The following is an 18,816-nucleotide window of genomic DNA, read 5'->3' as shown; positions in this document are numbered from 1 at the left end:
TGCAATTTCCCCCCTCTTAGCCTGTAGCATTGCTAATGCTAATGCCAAACAAATAAACTGCCACCCACTGGCTTGCAGTGGGTGCACACACGCACTGTGACTAACATGGCTGATCACAGTAAGGCAGCTGGTGTGAAGCAGTCACCTGTTGTAGTCACTCCGAGGTGCAGTTTCGGGTGCACACTGCTGGGGCTGCACTAGCCCTTTGGGATGCAGAGACCCCCTTTGAAAATTATCTGGTGGATAAGTTTCCACAGGCACACTCCTATTATCCCCTTCTGGCAGGTGCAACCCACTAGTGTCTGAGTTGCCTGTTATTACTAGTGGAAGTGGCTGATTTAGCACTTTTTGAAAATTCACATCCCCGTAGGGTGCACACTTGCTTTCAGATCTGGGCACACCAGTGTGACACTCTATACCTCGGGGGAGTGTCCTGTAACCTCCATATTCCTCATTTATATCTAATTGTGACCTCGCATATAAAGCATGCCATGTAAGGTATCAGGGGGAAGGTTATGATCTGCTGAAAGTCACCGTTTTATCTAAATATGTATATAATCAGTGCATGGGAAGTTATGAGATTGTGTTGTATGGTTGTCAGTAAAATATGCTGTAAGTTGGGGAATCAACCAGATAATAGCTCCACAAAGACAACAGCAAAGAAAGTAACCAACGCCTGGGCAGGTATCAAACAACCATCAACAGCCACTGTCCAGCAAGGGAGCTACAATTCAATGACTCAACTGCATAAGACCACACCAGGAGCATTGCTCAACCTTGCCTGGGGACTCAGCAATGCCCACCAGACATGCCTGGACTTGCGTTCTCCAAGTACATGGACTAAGGGTATAAAACAGAACACCGTGGCCCCATGCTTTGCTTTTTCTCCTACCCCACTCCTTTGCTACAAGTAACAAGGACACTCAGAAGACTGAAGACTCCAACAGAGGAGACTGGCCCAGGTTTCAAGGGTGAAACCTGTTGTGACAGGTTCTTCCCCCCTTCGGGGTGCCACCTGGAACTGGGGTACCACTGAGCCCACCTGACCCATCAGCCTGGGTTCCCTTAACACTGTACTATTATACAGCCTGTCAAGCCCTTCCCCAGGCTTCAGACTGCAATTTACCAGTACACATACACGTAGGGACACACCCAGCTGCAACTATACACACAGATGCTGAGATCAGCTCTGCATGGGAAGGCTCAGCTAAGGAACGGCCCAGTTACTCAAGTGCACCCCCATTCTGGAGTGTAAACCCCAAATTATACCATCTTGCACTGCACAGAGAACTGTACAGCATAAGCTCAAGAAATTCGCCCTCTCCCTCAATGTGGAGAGGAATATGCACAGCTTTTTGCCCCTAGTTATGATTTCCAGACACACTGGTTTTAGACAAAACAAATGCACGTTTATTAACTACAAAGATAGATTTCAAGTGATTATAAGGGATAGCAAACAGATCAAAGCAGATTACCTAGCAAATAAAACAAATACGCAATCTAAGCTCAATATACTAAAGAAACTGGTTATAAGTAGCAAATTCTCACCCTAAATGTTGTTTTAGGCAGACTGCAAAGAGTCTTGAAGGCAAGCTGCATTTGCTTTCAGCTTAAAATTCCAGATATATCTTTCACAGACAACCCAGACACCCTTTAGCCTGGGCTTGGCCCTTCTCCCCAGTCCAGTCTTTTTGTTCTCAGGTGTTTCCAGCAGTCCTCTTTCTTGGGTGGGGAGTCAATGAAGAACAAAACATGATGTCACTCCTCTGCTTTAAATAGTTTTTGCATATGGCGGGAATCCTTTGTCTCCCAGTTTGATCCCCACCCCTAGTCAGTGGAAAAACACTAGTATTATCATGGAGTCCAGTACCAGGTGACTTGGTCACATGTCCCTGCAGCCATAACTCAGAGGCTGTTTGCACCATCCGCAGGAAGGCTTCTGGTGGGTGATTAGCATCTTCTAAGACCTATTGTTCTCTCCAATGGCCCTTCCCAGCGAGCCATCTAGACTGATTGCATGCTGTCTAGTGGGCATTCCCCAGGTGTAAACACATTTGTAATAGATGCATAGACAATATTCCTAACTTCAGATACAAAAATGATACATGCATACAAATAGGATAATCATATTCAGTAAATCATAACCTTTTCAATGATACCTCACATGACCTATCTTGTATAAAATACATCATAGATAGGCCATAATCATATCATAATATCTCTATGAAGAATATTGGGGCTGTGGTCAGATGTTGGCTGTGTGTGTGTTCATTCAATGTGCTGTCCCAGCTCTGCACAGATAGCGGAGATAGCAGACCTCAATTAAACTGCCCAATAAATCCACAGACTCGGTTTTCAGTGAAGACACGTGGCCTGGTTTATTGTCGATGAAGCATGGTAATAGCACCTGGCAGACTCTACGAGGATACTAAGACATGTATGCTCATGACAATGGACACAGCTCAGTCAGTGGTGGGACTTTCCACCGCTCCCTAGACTGGCCAAAGATACTCCCTCTGAGATACAGCTTTATACCCCGATACAAACAAATTAGTGCTGCCCCTGACATCGCTAGTTATCACCCATCATCTTGTACATGTTGGTTCAATCAAAACATCTCTGTTACATACTGTCATCCTGACCGTATCTTTTAGGAGGGGGTCAGTGTGTTCCAGTTATCCTTGGGAAATGTTTTTGTACCATCCTTGATATTGGGATGTTCTGGTACCACTTGATATCAGGGTGTGTTTGCGTGAGCACTCTGACTAGCACTTCTTAGGAATGTGTATTTCTGCAATATCAGTCCTGTTCTTGCCAAATTCTGTGAGCAGGTCCTGCCTCATACCAGGCCTCTAATACAAGGGCTTATGTCTCAGGCTCTCTTCCTACTATGGGGTGTAGTGTCACACCTGTGTACTATGAACTGCAATATCCAGTGGGGTGAGAAAACTGCTTAATCTAGAACAGGGGCGGGCAAACTTTTTGGCCTGAGGACCGCATTGGGTTTCCAAAATTGTATGGAGGGCCGGTTAGCAGAGGCTGCGCCTCCCCAAACAGCCAGGTGTGGTCTGGCCCCTATATGACCCCCCCTGCTTCTCCCCCCCGATGGTGCCCCTGGGATTCCTGCCCCATCCAACCCTCCATTCCCTGTCCCCTGACTGCCCCCAGAACCCCTGCCCCTGACTTCCCTCCGCCGTCCCATCCAACCCCACCTCTCCTTCCTGACTGCCCCCCCAGGACCCCTGCCCCCATTCAACCCCCCGTTCCCTGTCCTCTGACCGCCCTGACCCCTATCCACACCCCTGCCCCCGACCACCACCCCCAAAATCCCCTGCCCTCTATCCAATCCCCCCTGCTCCCTGGCCCCCCTACCTGGAGCACCGGTGGCTGGTGGCGCTATAGCCGCCCCGCCCGGCTGGAGCCAGCTACACCACCACGCAGCACAGAGCACCGGATCAGGCTGGGCTCTGCAGCTGCGCTGCCCCAGCAGCTCACAGCCCCACCGCCCAGAACATTGCACCAGCGGCGGAGCGAGCTGAGGCTGCGGCGGAGGGGGAACAGCAGGGGAGGGGCTGGGGGCTAGCCTCCCGGGGCAGGAGCTCAGGGGCTGGGCAGGAGGTTCCCGCAGGCTGGAGGTGGCCCGCGGGCCGTAGTTTGCCCACCTCTGATCTAGAAGTTGCCCAGTCTAATAGGGTTGAGAATCTAGACTGTGTGCTTATAATTTTCTTTTCTTTTGGTAACCACTCTGACCTTTTGACTATCACTTATAATCGCTTAAAATCTATCTTTTGTAATCAATAAACTTGTTTTACTGTTTATCTTTACCAGTGAGTTTGGCTGAAGTGCCTGGTAAATCTGCTCAGGTTTACAAAGGCTAGTCCTATGTCCACTTTCCATTGATGAAGTGGTGAACCAATTAAATTTGCACTGCTAGTCTTGAGCAGTGCAAGACAGCATATTCCTGAGGTACAGTGCTGGGAGGTGGGGGGATTTGGCTGGTGCCTTTCTCTGTGTGATTCATGAGTGGCTCTGGGAGCATTCATGCAATCTAGCTGGGTGTGGGGCTTCACATGCAGTTGTGCTGAGTGATAGTGCCTGGAGGCTTTGTGAGAGACAGCCCAGGCTGGAGAGTTAAGGGTACAGCTGTCCCACAGTTCCAGGCTGCACCCCAGGGATCCTGTCACACCAGATGCCTCCAACCTCTCATACGATCCCAGTTTCATGCCAGTGAAATTGGTATCATGCTATGGACATGCGTTTGCTAACAAGACTCAAACATGTGCATTGTTACTCACAGTCCAAAAATAATAAATGCAGATATTTACAGAGAAGCAGAAACAGAGCTCTAAACTCTGAGACCTTCATCTGGCAAATCAATAATCCAGATTAAATTGTGACCCTAATGTCTGAGAGGAAAATAGAAATTTGCCACATACACACACTAGCATAATAAGCAAATGTTAATTGATGTACTTTGATTGTGATAGTTCCTGGGAGATTTGCAATGAGCAAGGCTTTACTGTATGGGCAATTCCACAGCATATGCTGGAACATCTAGGAAGAGTCATCATTTCTAAGTACTTTCTACCATCTGCTAGAAAAACTGAAATATTGAAAGGTTTTTCCCTCCACTTTCTCTCTGACTCCTCATATATACAACTGACTTCATTCTTGCCATTTATGACCCATTAATATTTTGTGTAGTTCTCTTTTATAAGAGTTGGTCTTTTATATATTTTATGCTACTGAATTATATTATAGTAATGGGTACAGAAAGAACAAAAGATAAATAACTTTCCAGACAGAGAGCCAGCCTCATGGATTCATTGACTTACACTCACGTTTTGTGCTGTAGTTCAGCGATAGAAATTGCTGTTTACTGAAACAGATGTCAGTCATTTAACCTTTCCTCCTAAAGTCAGAGGCCTCCAGCTTTAGCTGTGCCTAATAGCTACTGGGTGCAACTTTGGGCAGGGCATTTGTGGGTTCCCTCCTCACTCCTCTTGCCACCTGGGGGCAATTTGATCCTTGGCATAGATCAGGAAAGCTCCACAGCTGCTCTAGACTAACCACAACTTTCAGTAGCTACAAAGGCCCATCCACCTTGATGGAGAACAGCTGTATTCTACTTATGCCCCATTTCCCCCTCCAACCCAATAACCACCCTGGTTCCTCTTTACTGGGGGCTGCTGGGAGGATGGCACAGAAAGTGTCTATGCCACTGTGGACTCCCTAACAGTGGGAGAAGATCCAGGTGCTTTCTAGTCCCTTCACACCACAGGAATGGCACAAAGGAACTGGCTTGGAGCTGAGGGTTATGATCACAGACAGTTCTGAACTAGCTTACATCACTCTCTAGCAACTCCCTTTGGTCATTACAAAGTCCAGCATTGATGGGTTCTAAGGGGAGTTAAGTGTAGGTTTCCTATGCCAGAAGAGGGTTGTTGTAACTATACTGGGCCTTTCAGAAGGGAGACAGAGTTTGGTAAGGGCTCCATGAAGGACTTGGAAAAACTACCAAGGTGAACAAAAATATTTGTTTTGGTTTTAAAAACAGCAGATTACCACTTATCTTGTCACGTAGAAATCACCTTCAGGGAAAGGGTGAGTCACTGTCAGAGAGACTAATGTAATATGTTGACCGTAAAGCAAGAGGTTGCATATTAGTTCCTCTGTGAACATGGGGGATAATCTACAGTGCCTCTGTTTGCCACAGGGTTGAATCCAGAGACTTCCTTAATTTTTTCCATATACCCAAAAGAAATAAAAGGTGTGACTGACAGTGAACACATTCTCTATTCACTGGGGAAAGCAAGCTCCTGTGTAGTTGTTCCATGTTCACAGTTCTTCTACTGAGGAGAGACAAGGGTTCATAAAGTGTCAAAAAAATGAAGTGCTATAGTATTTTTCCCATTTCTGTGTTAAAGAACATCCAAAACAATTTTAATTACATTTGTACACAGGCAAATTTGATGGGAAATTGTATGCTGAGTCTGTGCATAGAATGAATATTTACAACGCAGTTATAAATGCTTGGGGAAAATAAAAACAAAACCAGGATTTATAATGGAAATGCTGTCACTACATAGTTATGGCTGTGTCACTAGCAGAAGCTGCTATAAAAAAATTAAAAGGTTTAGGAACTGAAGTAAAATGAAGTAACAAGTTGTACAGTTACTAACTCTTAATTGTTTAAATGTACCTACATAATGACATTAATAAATGTTACCCCAAAATCAGACTTCAGTAATGATAAGAAGTATGATGGAATGAAGAAAGCTTTTTTTGTATCAATGTCAATCTGTTTACCATTAAAAGGCTTGAGAGGCATATAAAATGAAGTCTGACTGGTAAAGGGCTGCACATAACATTCAGTAAATAGTTTGTCATTGGTATTTTAAAACAGAATAGACAGGATGCAACATCCTATTTACTTTCAAGAACGAGCAATTATATTATGAACATAAAAAAGTGACTGATTATAACATTGTGACACATTTTGAAGCTAACAGCTTCAATGGTTATAACCATAAGATTCTGACGAAGAAAAATATGCCTTATGGGCATCTCTAAGTTAAAACATCCTCAGAGAAGAAAAGTAATTAAAAACAGTCAAGGACCTCACCAAAACAAGATAACAGGAACAGAAACATGATACTAGTGGGTTTTGGTTTTTACTATTAAAATATAAAAAACTGTGAAGAAAAAAAAAATTGTCATTCCCCTCCCAAAAACTGTGTCAAATTTGTATGCAGTATTTTTGTAGCTATGTCAGTCCCAGAACATTAGAGAGACAAGGAGAGTGAGGTAATAGCTTTTATTGGACCAACTTCTGTTGGCAAGAGAAACAAGCTGGGCCAATAAAAGATATTACCTTACCCACCCTGTTTCTGTTCAGAGTTTCTAATTTACCTCTTGTATAGCTAATATCTTTCTGGATTGAGGGATAGTTTCAGACATTCAATCAAAACAGTGATATATATCAGCACAGCAGTATATTGTCACACAATGTCCCATTTAAATGGGAGGGACAAAGTTCAAAGTTTCTGAAACTGAGCGCACATATTTTTCATGTGTCTCTATCTGCATATATAAAACTAAATTAGCAATAATTGGAAATGAACATTTTACATGTGTATGTCATGTACTCAAATTCTGTTTTACTTTGTGTGCACAAAACTGCCTGTTTTCATGCTCTCAGGGGTGGGCATGCAAAAATGTACATGCAGTTTGAGGCCATATTTCAAACCATGTCCCTAAAAGTTTACAGAATGCCTGTTTGTAAGATTGGAGAGTTATTGAAAATGCCTTCACAAGGCTCTGTAAAAAAGGTTTCTAATAGCAAAGAAGAAAAAAAAGATATAGAAAGGTGAGATTTAAACTGGTATAAAAAGTATTAGCTTTTTAAAACTGAGAAGTGCCTATTAATGTTTCCAAAGAGGAAAAAAATGCAGATATTCTTATTTTCATCATTTTGTTCTATAAATGTAAGCAAATAATCTATAGTATACCTTTTATTTCCCTTACCTCACCCCATATACTGACTCAAAGGAGAAGCACTGAATCAAAGTGAGCCATGGAAAACAGAAAAACACTACATGCCTTATTTATAATTCTCTCTGTAGATAGATTATATCCCAGATCATTTTTGCCATTACTTTGTTTCTAGCAGTTTATTGTGGTAGGTTTAATTTTGTTTTTCTTTTCATTCAACAGGCTGAGGCAAATGGTCCAGCAAATCCTTTTATTAGTTCAAGTGCAAATGCTCCATCATCTCCCAGGACCTTAACCTCCTGCCAGTATGTGGGCTGGAGAGTTGCCAGTGTACTCTCCCAGGTCTACTTACCACCCATTGGTCCCAACATCCCTCTGCCAAGCAAACCTAAACAGAAGCTAACTCCTATGCAGTATCAGCACTCAGAGCAGTGTGATGTGGAGAAAAGAACTGCATGTTCTTCTCTAAGGTATTTGTTTCCTACATATAAACCTCTGTCCCTTCCTCCCCTTCACACACTCCATTTATTCTTCTGTTTATAAGGGAGATATATAGTTCCCAAGTTAATGACATTTATATTTAATATTTTTACAACACTCTCTAATCCCCTGAATTCAGCATCTGAAAAGGTTCAGCAAAATATATTTGGAGTAAAATTAGTCCGGATCATGTCTAATTTTTATGTTGAAAGGCTTGTATGCTTTGCATTGGAGTTGCTTGGCTGTATGTCATCTCAGCCTCGTGCATTATCAAGTTTAAGAATAAGGTCTTTTAAAAAAGGAAACATTTTGCACACCTAAGTCATACAATTAAAGACTTTCTGAATTTATTTTAAGAACATGAGAATGGCCATACTGCGTCAGACCAAAGGTCCATCTAGCCAAGTGTCCTGTCTTCCCACAGTGGCCAATACCAGTTGCCCCAGAGGGAATGAACAGAACAAGTAATCAAGTGATCCATCCCGTCACCCATTCTGGCAAACAGAGGCTAAGGACACCATCCCTGTCCATCCTCGCTAATAGCCATTGATGGACCTATCCTCCATGAACTTATCTAGTTCTTTTTTGATCCCTGTTATAGTCTTGGCCTTCATAACATCGTCTGGTAAGGAGTTCCACAGATGGAAGTATTTCTTCACAAAATGCAGTCAATTTGTTTGTTTTAAACCTGCTGCCTATTAATTTCATTTGGTGACCCCTAGTTCTTGTATTATGAGAAGGAGTAATTAACACTTCCTTATTTACTTTCTCCACATCAGTCATGATTTTATAGACTTCAATCGTATCCCCCCTTACTCATGTCTTTTCCAAGTTGAAAAGTCCCAGTCTTATTAACTTCTCCTCATACGGAAGCCATTCCATACCCCTAATCATTTTTGTTGCCCTTTTTCTGTACCTTTTCCAATTCCCATTTATCTTTTTTGAGATGGGGCAACCACATCTGGATGCAGTATTCAAGATGTGGGGGTACCATGGATTTATATAGAGGCAATATGATATTTTCTATCTTATCTATCCCCTTCTTAATGATTCCCAATATTGTTAGTATTTTGACTAGCGCTGCACATTGAATGGATGGTTTCGGAGAACTATCCCCAATGACTCCAAGATCTCTTTCTTGAGTGGTAACAGCTAATTTAGACCCCATCATTTTATTATTTTAGATAGAGAGAGAGAGAGAGAGAGAGAGAGAGAGTTGGGATTACATTTTGCCATGTGCATTACTGTGCATTTATCAACATTGAATTTCATCTGCCATTTTGTTGCCCAGAGATCCTTTTGTAGCTTTTTGCAGTCTGCCTGGGACTTAACTATCTGGAGTAATTTTTTTATCATCTGCAAATGTTGCCACCTCACTGTTTAACCCTTTTTCCAGATCATTTATGAATATGTTGAATAGGACTGGTCCCAGTACAGACCCCTGGGGGATACCACTATTTACCTCCCTTCATTCTGAAAACTGACTATTTATTCCTACCCTTTGTTTCCTATCTTTTAACCAGTTACCAATCCATGAGAGGACCTTCCCTCTTATCCCACAACAGCTTACTTTGCTTAAGAGTCTTTGGCGAGGGACCTTGTCAAAGGCTTTCTGAAAATCTAAATACTGTATATCCACTGTATCCTCCTTGTCCACATGCTTGTTGACCCCCCTCAAAGAATTCTAGGAGACTTGTGAGGCATGATTTCCCTTTACAAAAAACATGTTGACTCTTCCCCAACAAATTATATTCATCTATGTGTCTGACAAGTTTGTTCTTTACTATGGTTTCAACCAGTTTTCCCAGTACTGAAGTCAGGTTTAGTGGCCTGTAATTGCCAGGATCACCTCTGGAGCCCTTTTTAAAAATTGGCGTCACATTAGCTATCTTCCGTTCATTTGGTACAGAAGCTGATTTAAATGATAGGTTACAGATGACAGTTAGTAGTTCTGCCATTTCACATTTGAGTTCCTTCAGAACTCTTGGGTAAACGCCATCTCATCCTGGTGACTTATTACTGTTTAGTTTATCAATTTGTTCCAAAACCTCCTCTAATGATACCTCAATCTGGGACAGTTCCTCAGATTTGTCACCTAAAAAGAATGGCTCAGGTTTGGGAATCTCCCTCACATCCTCAGCCGTGATGACCGATACAAAGAATTCATTTAGTTTCTCTGGAACAGCCTTATCGTCCTTGAGTGGTCCTTTAGTATCTTGATCATTCAGTGGCCCCACTGGTTGTTTAGCAGTCTTCCTGCTTCTAATGTACTTAAAACATTTTTTTGCTATTACTTTTTGAGGGACAAAGTTCCTTTTGAATTAGGTGATATAGCAACCCAGTTTTCAGGAAGGTATCCAATAATCAAAGTAAAACAAGATCATTCAGGACTGTACACTGATTTAAATGAACTCTTTTTGGTCCAGTCCTGTCATCCTGCCACATATTTTGAAAGTAACGCCAAGGATCTCAGTTATATTAGTAAACATGTATTTTATTCCAGGAGGAAATGAAATGTCCAGCCACAAATTTAAAAGATTCAGTGCATGGGCAAAATTCCAATATTTTACTACTAATGCTGGTACAAAAAGAGAGTTACAAAAATTAACATCAAATGTCTCAGTTGTATATATGGTAGTGTATGTGAAAGGACTGCAGGCCCCTAAAGACTTAAGCCTTGTATGCATATGGCTTTTTTGGTCTTGCATGCAGTTTGGTTCTTAATTCCTCTCCTGCCCCCAGAAAATGTGATTCTCAGTGCACATGTACAGTGCATAAATAGGTATGAAATTACCAGATCTGTGCACAATTTCATGCATAAATGGCAAAGCGGGAGTGAGGGGGAGGGAGAGAACAAACCATGTTTAGAGGTTAGTTTGAAGATTTGACCCAATATGATCATATATATGATATATATCATAATTTTCTTTACTTGTTTGTGCTGTACAGATTTTTTTCTGTGCCATACTCCATTTCTCATTTTATCTTTGAATTGCTATAGTGTGTTAGGTTAGTTAATATTTGTATAGCCCCTTGAAGGTGAAAGGCATTATATAATTGCTATTATGTAATTAAGAAGTCACTTTCACTTAGAACAACTTAGCGTTAAAATAGAAAGCATGTCCAAGGTCAGCATGAAACATCACTTTCTAACTCGGAGGAATTAAATATCTATACAACTTCACTTCAGACTAGCATAGTAAAGGTCATACTCTAATATGACTAAAGGATATTTAAAAAAAAAAAAAGTTCTTTCAGCTACAAATAATCCTGACAAGCTAGGCTTTTTGAAGGATGGTACATTCTTAGAAACCAACGCATAGCAATGGTGAAAATATCCTCAGATGAGACAGCTACATATAAACATGCAACAGCTTCTGGCAATAAATAAAGCATGACTTTTTCCACATGTATCAAAGGCAAAATGTGTCAGATGTGAATTGAAGTATGACTACTGTCTGTTGCCTAAAGAAGAAGGAATATAATCCAGAAATTCTTGATACTAGTTTTTAAGTCATGCACTGCTGATTCAAGATCCAGAAAATAATTCATAACGATTACAGTAATTCAGGTTCTGAAAGCAATATGTAGCCTGGTAGGCTCACTGAACAGAGACAAGTTTGTGGAAATGGATTTTCAGACCCTCATGACCTAGATTTGCAGTGTTCTGGTAGCCAATAATATCCCTAGTAAAAGTGCTTGAACCTTCTCTTCGAAGCCTAAAACTGTGTGATGCTCAACATGTGCAAGTTAAATTAGGCCTCTGTCAACTTTTGCCTACAGCCCTCTTCAACGATCTGCTCATTTTGGCTGGCACCCTCAGCCACCACCCTTCTCAACTCAAGCAAATGGGCCTCAGAGCTGCTCTAAGTTGTGCCTGTCTGCAACATCCCTCCCACCCTTTCAGGCACTCAGGGATCACTGGAGCACAGTGATGCTCTCGCTATGCCCCTTTCCTCCCAGACATGCTCTGACATATCCCCTCCATCTGGCACCAGGCCATGGGGTGGCCACTTGGGAATTCTCCTAGTGTAAGGGGAGTATCCGTGTAGCCAGTGATGCTGCAGTGATGTAAAGGAGCTGGGAGGGAGAGTCAGGGGCAAGAGAAGCCAATGGAGCCATGCCAGTTTACACCAGCTGAAGATCTGGGCCAATATTCTTACTGTAATAGGAACTCCATGTCCAACTCAATACAACCAACCGATTTAAAAATATTCTTTTCAGCTGCTTCAAAATATCATGCATGGGAGAACCCAAGGGAAAGGAAATTACTGATATGAAATGAGATGGGATTGCAGCACCTTCATGGCCTGTGACCTGCTTCTCAGTGAAGTGAAAGGCAGGTTAATTACTGATTTAAAAACAAAAAACAAACCAACCAACACCCACACTGAGTCATGCCACAGCCTAAGTACAGCATCAGGGCTCTGACAAAAAGAGAGTGATAAACTATGATGCATCTCACATACTGCAAAATGCTAGAAACCTAATTGCCGAGACATGTCATACTTGATTTTCCATTGTATCTGAGAACCAGTTGGAACTCTTTGATCGTCAGTCATCCAGCCCTGGTGTAAGAAAGCAGCAGGTTAACTACTCTACCACACCCCCACTTCCTTGCCATCCTGGCTCTTCCCCACACCAATACACTGCTTCCCTCTCCTTATACTGGAGCCACATCCACCAGCCTCCCACCAGTGCGGAGTTCCTCTGTGAAGAAAGAAATCTCCATTAGCTATCTCTGGCCACTTTGCCCTGCTTACACAGTGACATTAGCAGACCAGAGGAAGCAGGCCCGTAGTTATTTCCTTTCTCATACCTACCCAATATCTACTCTATCTAGAAAGAAGGGTGAATGTATATTGTCAATCCTGGTTATGCATCAGAGTGTTTGTCTAGACTTTGCCGATGTGGTTTGCAGTCTTCTTAATCATTCTGGGTCTTTCACTGCTTTTAGATTCTCAGGTGACAGCTGGGCAATGTAAGTGCACTTTTCATCTATGGTTATCCTTGTGTGCTGCTGTTCCTCCTCAACAAGACCTCCTCACAGAGGTCTATGACTTTGTAACATCAAGGCTAGAGTACTACCATACACTCTGCTTAGAGCTACCCTTGAAAAGGACTCAAACTCATACAGCTACTCCCCTGAAGTGTAACAAACATTTGAGGGCATAATACTAGCCCTCAGTGATCTGTGCTAGTAGCAGGTGGCGGTGTCAGTTAAAACCAAAGTGATCTGTAACCCAGCTATCTGAGATACCATCTCTTCACCAATATCCCGCTTTGGGAGTAAGGATCTGCCAGATCACTCTCACAGCCAGTTCCAGTCAGAGCATTCTGAAGGACCTGCTCAGGCTGGCAGTCCATCTGAACCTGCTTGGCAAGCATCAGGGAACAGCACAAGCTCTTTTTTTAGCCAGGCTTTTCATTGAACTTTATAATAAGGAATGTGGTTTATAAACAAGCAGGTGTGCTGTTAGCCTGTTGATTGGTTATTGAGTGCTTTTACTGATGTATAGCACCTAGTTGCTTTAGAGACAGGTGACACTATATATTTCTAAACAAATAAATAAGTATGTTGAGTAGCTGCTTTGAGCCTTTAGTTCCAGTCAAAGGTTATTTATTGCATAAACTCTTCTCAGTTACCATGCTGGCCTGTGTTAGATGTGATAAGAAAACTCATTCAGAATTTAACAGCCAAAGAGAGGCACATGGAAGTCAAAAAGGAGCAGCTAGAGGCCCATAGTTATAGTTTAAATACTGCTTGTATTTGCTAAAGCTTAAATACAGAAACACTAGAGCCAGATGTATGTGCATCCCTCCTCTGCCCCCGCCCCCACCAGTCAGTACAAGTTCTGCTGACCTGATAATGTGGAGAAATGTGTGCGTTTTTATTTTTTATAGTTATTTGTTTTTCCAAACAAAGGAAAAAATCATGCCAGCAGTGGATACTAATTTTGACAGACTGCCTCACTGCGTTAGCATCTGAAAAACAGTATTAAAAAAGGTCAGATGGAAAAGGTTTAGGGCAAACACTTTTCCTTTCTGGCCAGGCAATAAACAAATTAGTTCCATTTTCTAGCTGTTGCTACAGTGTCTTCCTTCAAGGGGAGGGATAATTCAGTGGTTTGAACAGTGGCCTGCTAAACCCAGGGGGTTGTGAGTTCAATCCTTGAGGAGGCCACTTAGGGATCTGGGGCAAAATCAGTACTTGGTCCTGCTAGTGAAGGCAGGGGGCTGGACTCGATGACCTTTCAAGGTCCCTTCCAGTTCTAGGAGATAGGATATCTCCATTAATTAATTAATAAAAATAAGTCTGAGAGACTAGATATGCCAGCAAGGGTGAATCAAGCCAAACATAAGGAGGTAAAAATTGTCTATCACTACTAGCAGAAGGGTAGGAGAAATGTACTCCAGGAGCCCTGCTGGTGGAGGCTGACCTGAAATAAGTTGAGTCAACGGCCCAGGCCCCCTGTACAGCCAATGCCTCTACTTGTAGACACATATACCTTGAGGCCAGAAGGGACGATCCATGTTCATCTAGTCTGACCTCCTGCACATTGCAGGCCACAGAACCTCACCCACCCACTCCTGTAGTAGGTCCATAACCTCTAGCTGAGTTATTGAAGTCCTCAAATCTTGATTTAAAGTCTTCAAGTTACAGAGAATCCACCATTTACTCTAGTTCAAAACCAGCAAGTGACCCATGCCCTATGCTGCAGAAGAAGGTGAAAACCCCCCAGGATCTCTGTCAATAGGAGTTCAAGGAAAATTCCTTCCTGATCCCAAATATAGTGATCAGTTAGATCCAGAGCATGTGGAGGAGACCGACCAGCCAAACACCTGAGAAAGAATTCCACATAATAACTCACAGCCCTCTCCATCTAGTGTGCCATCTCTGACTGTTGGAAATATTAGTTACTAGCTGTTGCAGATGGCCATATGCCATTGTAGGAAATCTCAACATACCATCCTCTCTATGACTTCTCAAACTTGGTCTTAAAACAAATTAGGTTTTTTGCCCCTTCTGCTCCCCTTGGAACACTGTTCCAAAACTTCACTCCTCTGATGGTTAGAAACCTTAGGCTTTAAATGAGACAAAAACGTATTGATGGACAATTTATATATATCTGAGAATCCCATTCTTAGGCACCCGATTCACCCCAGGCCTTGCATAAGAAATCAGGGACCTAACTCAGTGTTGCTCGTTTTACTAAGCAGCAGGGTAATCTAAGAGTTAGGTGCTGCAATACTTAGCATTGCAATGCCCAAATCTCTTTGGGGATCTAGCCCTAAGGGCTTGATTTTGCTCTGTCAAAAACAAAAAATGACAAGACCATCGGTCTCTCACTACATACCATGGGCCTAAATCTGCTCTCACTGAAATCACTGGCAAAATATCTGTTGCCCGCAATGCTTCAGGATCTTGTCCCATAGGACCAGAAGCATTTACATGTTAGTGACTTAATAGCAATTGCATGGATGCAAGAGAGAGCACAATTTGGCTCCACTCTATCTATTCCACTTTAACATCCTTAACTTTTTCTCCTAGCTACTTGCTGAGTTCTCTGCTTGTTCTTTCCAACACAATGGACAAAACCCCTTTACTTTCTTTCTCACCTTCAAACTGTAATATCACTTTAATGTACTTATCCCTACAGCATACCCACATTGTCTATTTCCAGCTGTAATGCACTGTATATTACAGCTCCCTTCCTTCATTCCAACCCCTAATTACTTGTCTCCCTTTTTCAGTCTCTCCTTACAGTGATTCAGGTCTTCCACTCATCCACTACTTGTTCCTTAAAAGAGTAGAGCCGCATCAAGCACTAACCATGTATCTTTAATAAATTGTCATATTCATTTATCTTCTTGAGCAGCTTCCATTTCCCTCTCCAGCTGTGCCACTGCAATTTAAGATTAGTAATTATTAAACATCCATCATATGTAAAATGAATTGTCTCTACATATTTAACTGTTAACCAGAGCACAGTAGCTGTCATTCCCACCCACCCCCCTTTTCTTTTTGTTCAGATAAAAAAAAAGTTCAGACAAAGGGGCAAACCCATTGCTAACATTAAGATGCCCACACAGACTGAAAAACGAGAGAGATAAGGAGAATTCCTCCCACCTAAGTTATTTTATTGGCCTTATGTAGTGATAAACTCAATATATTCTCATTTTTCTCAGCTGTCCTACTTCTAGGCAGGAATATGTGCTTGTTGTCCCCAAGTTTCCAAGTAAAATATTCTAAGCAGGCACCCAGTTCAACAAGTTGTCCATTAGCCATTCTAATGTCAAGAATATAGAGGCAAACTCAGTGAAAACATATCACACAGACAAATGTGTCATCTGTGGAATTGTTTCCCAGCATATCTTCCTTGCCTCTGTCTTTTCATCGGGTCTTGTTATAAACAATACATTCAGCCTGGTACAGCAGCTGTGACACAACCATCCTAACAGTATGTCACTTAAAAACAACAACAAAAAAACAAAACACAAAAATAAAACCCCTAGAAAAGCAGCACTCCTTGATTGTTGCCAGGCCAAAAAGAAACCTGTTTGTAATACCCTATTTTTGTTTCCTTTGATCTGTTAAATATTGTTTTTCAGATGCTGACACAAACATTTCTTAGATTCATGATTCTACAAAATCCTTACTTGTGCTGAGTAGCACTTAGTCACGTGGGTAGCTCAACTGGGACTATACACCTGAGCAAGTGCTACTTGCTGGGAAGTAAGGGTTGTGTGAATGGGTCCAAAAAGAATTTACCCACTTATTTCAGTGGGAGCAGGATTGTGTAAAGGAAAAGTGAAGTTTCAAGAATCATTGTTATGAAGCGTGAAATTACTTAGACTGGCAATAAGCAAGGAGACTATTCTTCCAATAGAACCATTGTTTTATTCGTTGCATAGGAGTTCGGATTTTTTTTATCCCCAATGTAGTGAAAATGATGGAAGCCATATCATATTGCAGATAATGGATTAGCACAGTGCTGTTCTAGTCACCTAGAGCCAGATTATGCAGCCCTTACTTACAAGGAGTAGCACCTTCCAGCAGTCTAGTCATCTTGAACTCAGTGAGGGTTCCTCACACAGTAAGATATTACATCTCTACCCCAATATAATGCTGTCCTCGGGAGCCAAAAATTCTTACCGCTTTATAGGTGAAACCACGTTATATCGAACTTGCTTTGATCCGCCGGAGCGCGCAGCCCCGCTCCCCCGGAGCACTGCTTTACCGCGTTATATCCGAATTCATGTTATATCGGGTCGCGTTATATCGGGGTAGTGGTGTACTTAGCATTAGTGAGGATGGCAGAATCTGGCCCCTAGAAATCAGCCAGGTGTTCTTGAAAGCATTTTCATCTGTGTTGTGGGTGTGGAAAGTGAGAGGAAGCTTTAACAGGAAGAGTAAGTAGTATTGTCATCTCCAATTCTGAAAGCGATTACACTCTTCTGTATTTTAGTGTTGTAATTAATTATTCTCATCGCCAATAGGCCAATCATTCTGAGCATTGTAAAGAGCATTATTTTAACAAGACCAGTTGTCATTTTAATCAGTGGAGAGAGCCATGTAACAGTTCTTAGTGTCAAAAAAGGTAAATCAATAATAGAGCATACAGTGAGGAGAGAGACTGGATAAAAGTCAGGGTGGATATGAGAGAGGTAGTCAAACACATAGCAGGATTGCAGTTCATATGCACTGTGCCCAAGTATCTCCTTGCTTTTACAATTGTAATAATTTAGCCCACTATGTGTCTCAGTTTCCTGTCATAAGCCCTTCAATATTAGGGTCTAATATTTGCTTCAGATTGAAACCTAGCATACGGAACCAAAAGTATGAGGGGAGGAGCTTGCTGTATTTTCATTACAGCACACTTTCACATTAGCCTGTGACTCAAAAACAACCAAGCGAGTTTAAGAGTACATACACATTAGAAGTAATTGGAGATTGTTGTTAGTTGTTTGCTCCTCCATTATGTCAATAACAGCTTAGTAATAGATATTTTATTTTATGTGTAACACAAGTGTACCTGACTACCCAGGTTAATGTTTCCTTTGCCATTCTCCTTTTATACAGCGATGAGACTTTTTAACAGGCATATAATAAAAACAGCTTTGTTTAAAAAAAACAACAAAAAAACAGAACGTTTTAAGAATTCAACCAGTGGTTGGAGGGGAACAGGTTGCACAGGACAGCTACTCCCTGATTCTGCCCCCATCTTTCAGGGCATTGTCAATCATTTCCCCCATTTGCTCTGCAACATGAGAGTTTAATGCTATATTTCACCACAGTGAAGATTGTTTCTCACCATATGAGCTTTCAGATTGTTATGCTGAATGACACACCTACAGCTCAAAAGACAGAGACAAGCTTGTCTCTCTCACCAACAGAAGTTGCTCCAGTAAAAGGTATTACCTCACCCACATTGTCTCGAATATCCTGGGACCAACATGGCTACAACACCACTGCATACAACAATTACACCTCCTTTAAAATGATTTACCTGGAGATGGCATGAAATATTTGTATAAAAGGATACAGTGATGGGCCTGAGGGAGCTGTTAGGGGCCGCTTGTTAGAATTCTGCACACAAACTGAATGCAATTATCCCAGCCTGCGCTGCAGCTCACCTCCTCTTTGGCTAAGCATCCCTGGGGCTCATAAAAATCTTTGAGCAGAAATATTTTTGCTTTTGGAATGGACCATGTTGCACAGATTTGCAACAACATGTTTAGTCCTGGTCCTTCCCAGCCCCCACAAGGCCTTCACACTACTCCACCAGTCTTACACAAGACTTGAACATTATGCTGTAGTTATCAGGGATTTTTAAACCA

At 42.0% G+C, this 18,816-nt stretch overlaps 1 protein-coding gene across 1 annotated transcript in view; it reads left to right on the top strand.

Annotated features, from left to right (window-relative positions):
- TMEM232 (transmembrane protein 232) overlaps positions 1–18,816 on the top strand; it is a 131,096-nt gene that overhangs the window by 83,095 nt on the left and 29,185 nt on the right. The window contains exon 11 of the mRNA XM_065406769.1: positions 7,717–7,964. Coding sequence (XP_065262841.1) covers positions 7,717–7,964 — 248 coding nt within the window. The remainder of the gene's footprint in view (positions 1–7,716; positions 7,965–18,816) is intronic.

This window comes from Emys orbicularis, chromosome 6, assembly GCF_028017835.1.
Source record: "Emys orbicularis isolate rEmyOrb1 chromosome 6, rEmyOrb1.hap1, whole genome shotgun sequence".
Lineage (NCBI taxonomy): Eukaryota > Metazoa > Chordata > Testudines > Emydidae > Emys > Emys orbicularis.
The sequence above is the reverse complement of the archived record's forward strand: the minus strand, read 5'-3'. Positions and strand labels throughout refer to the sequence as shown.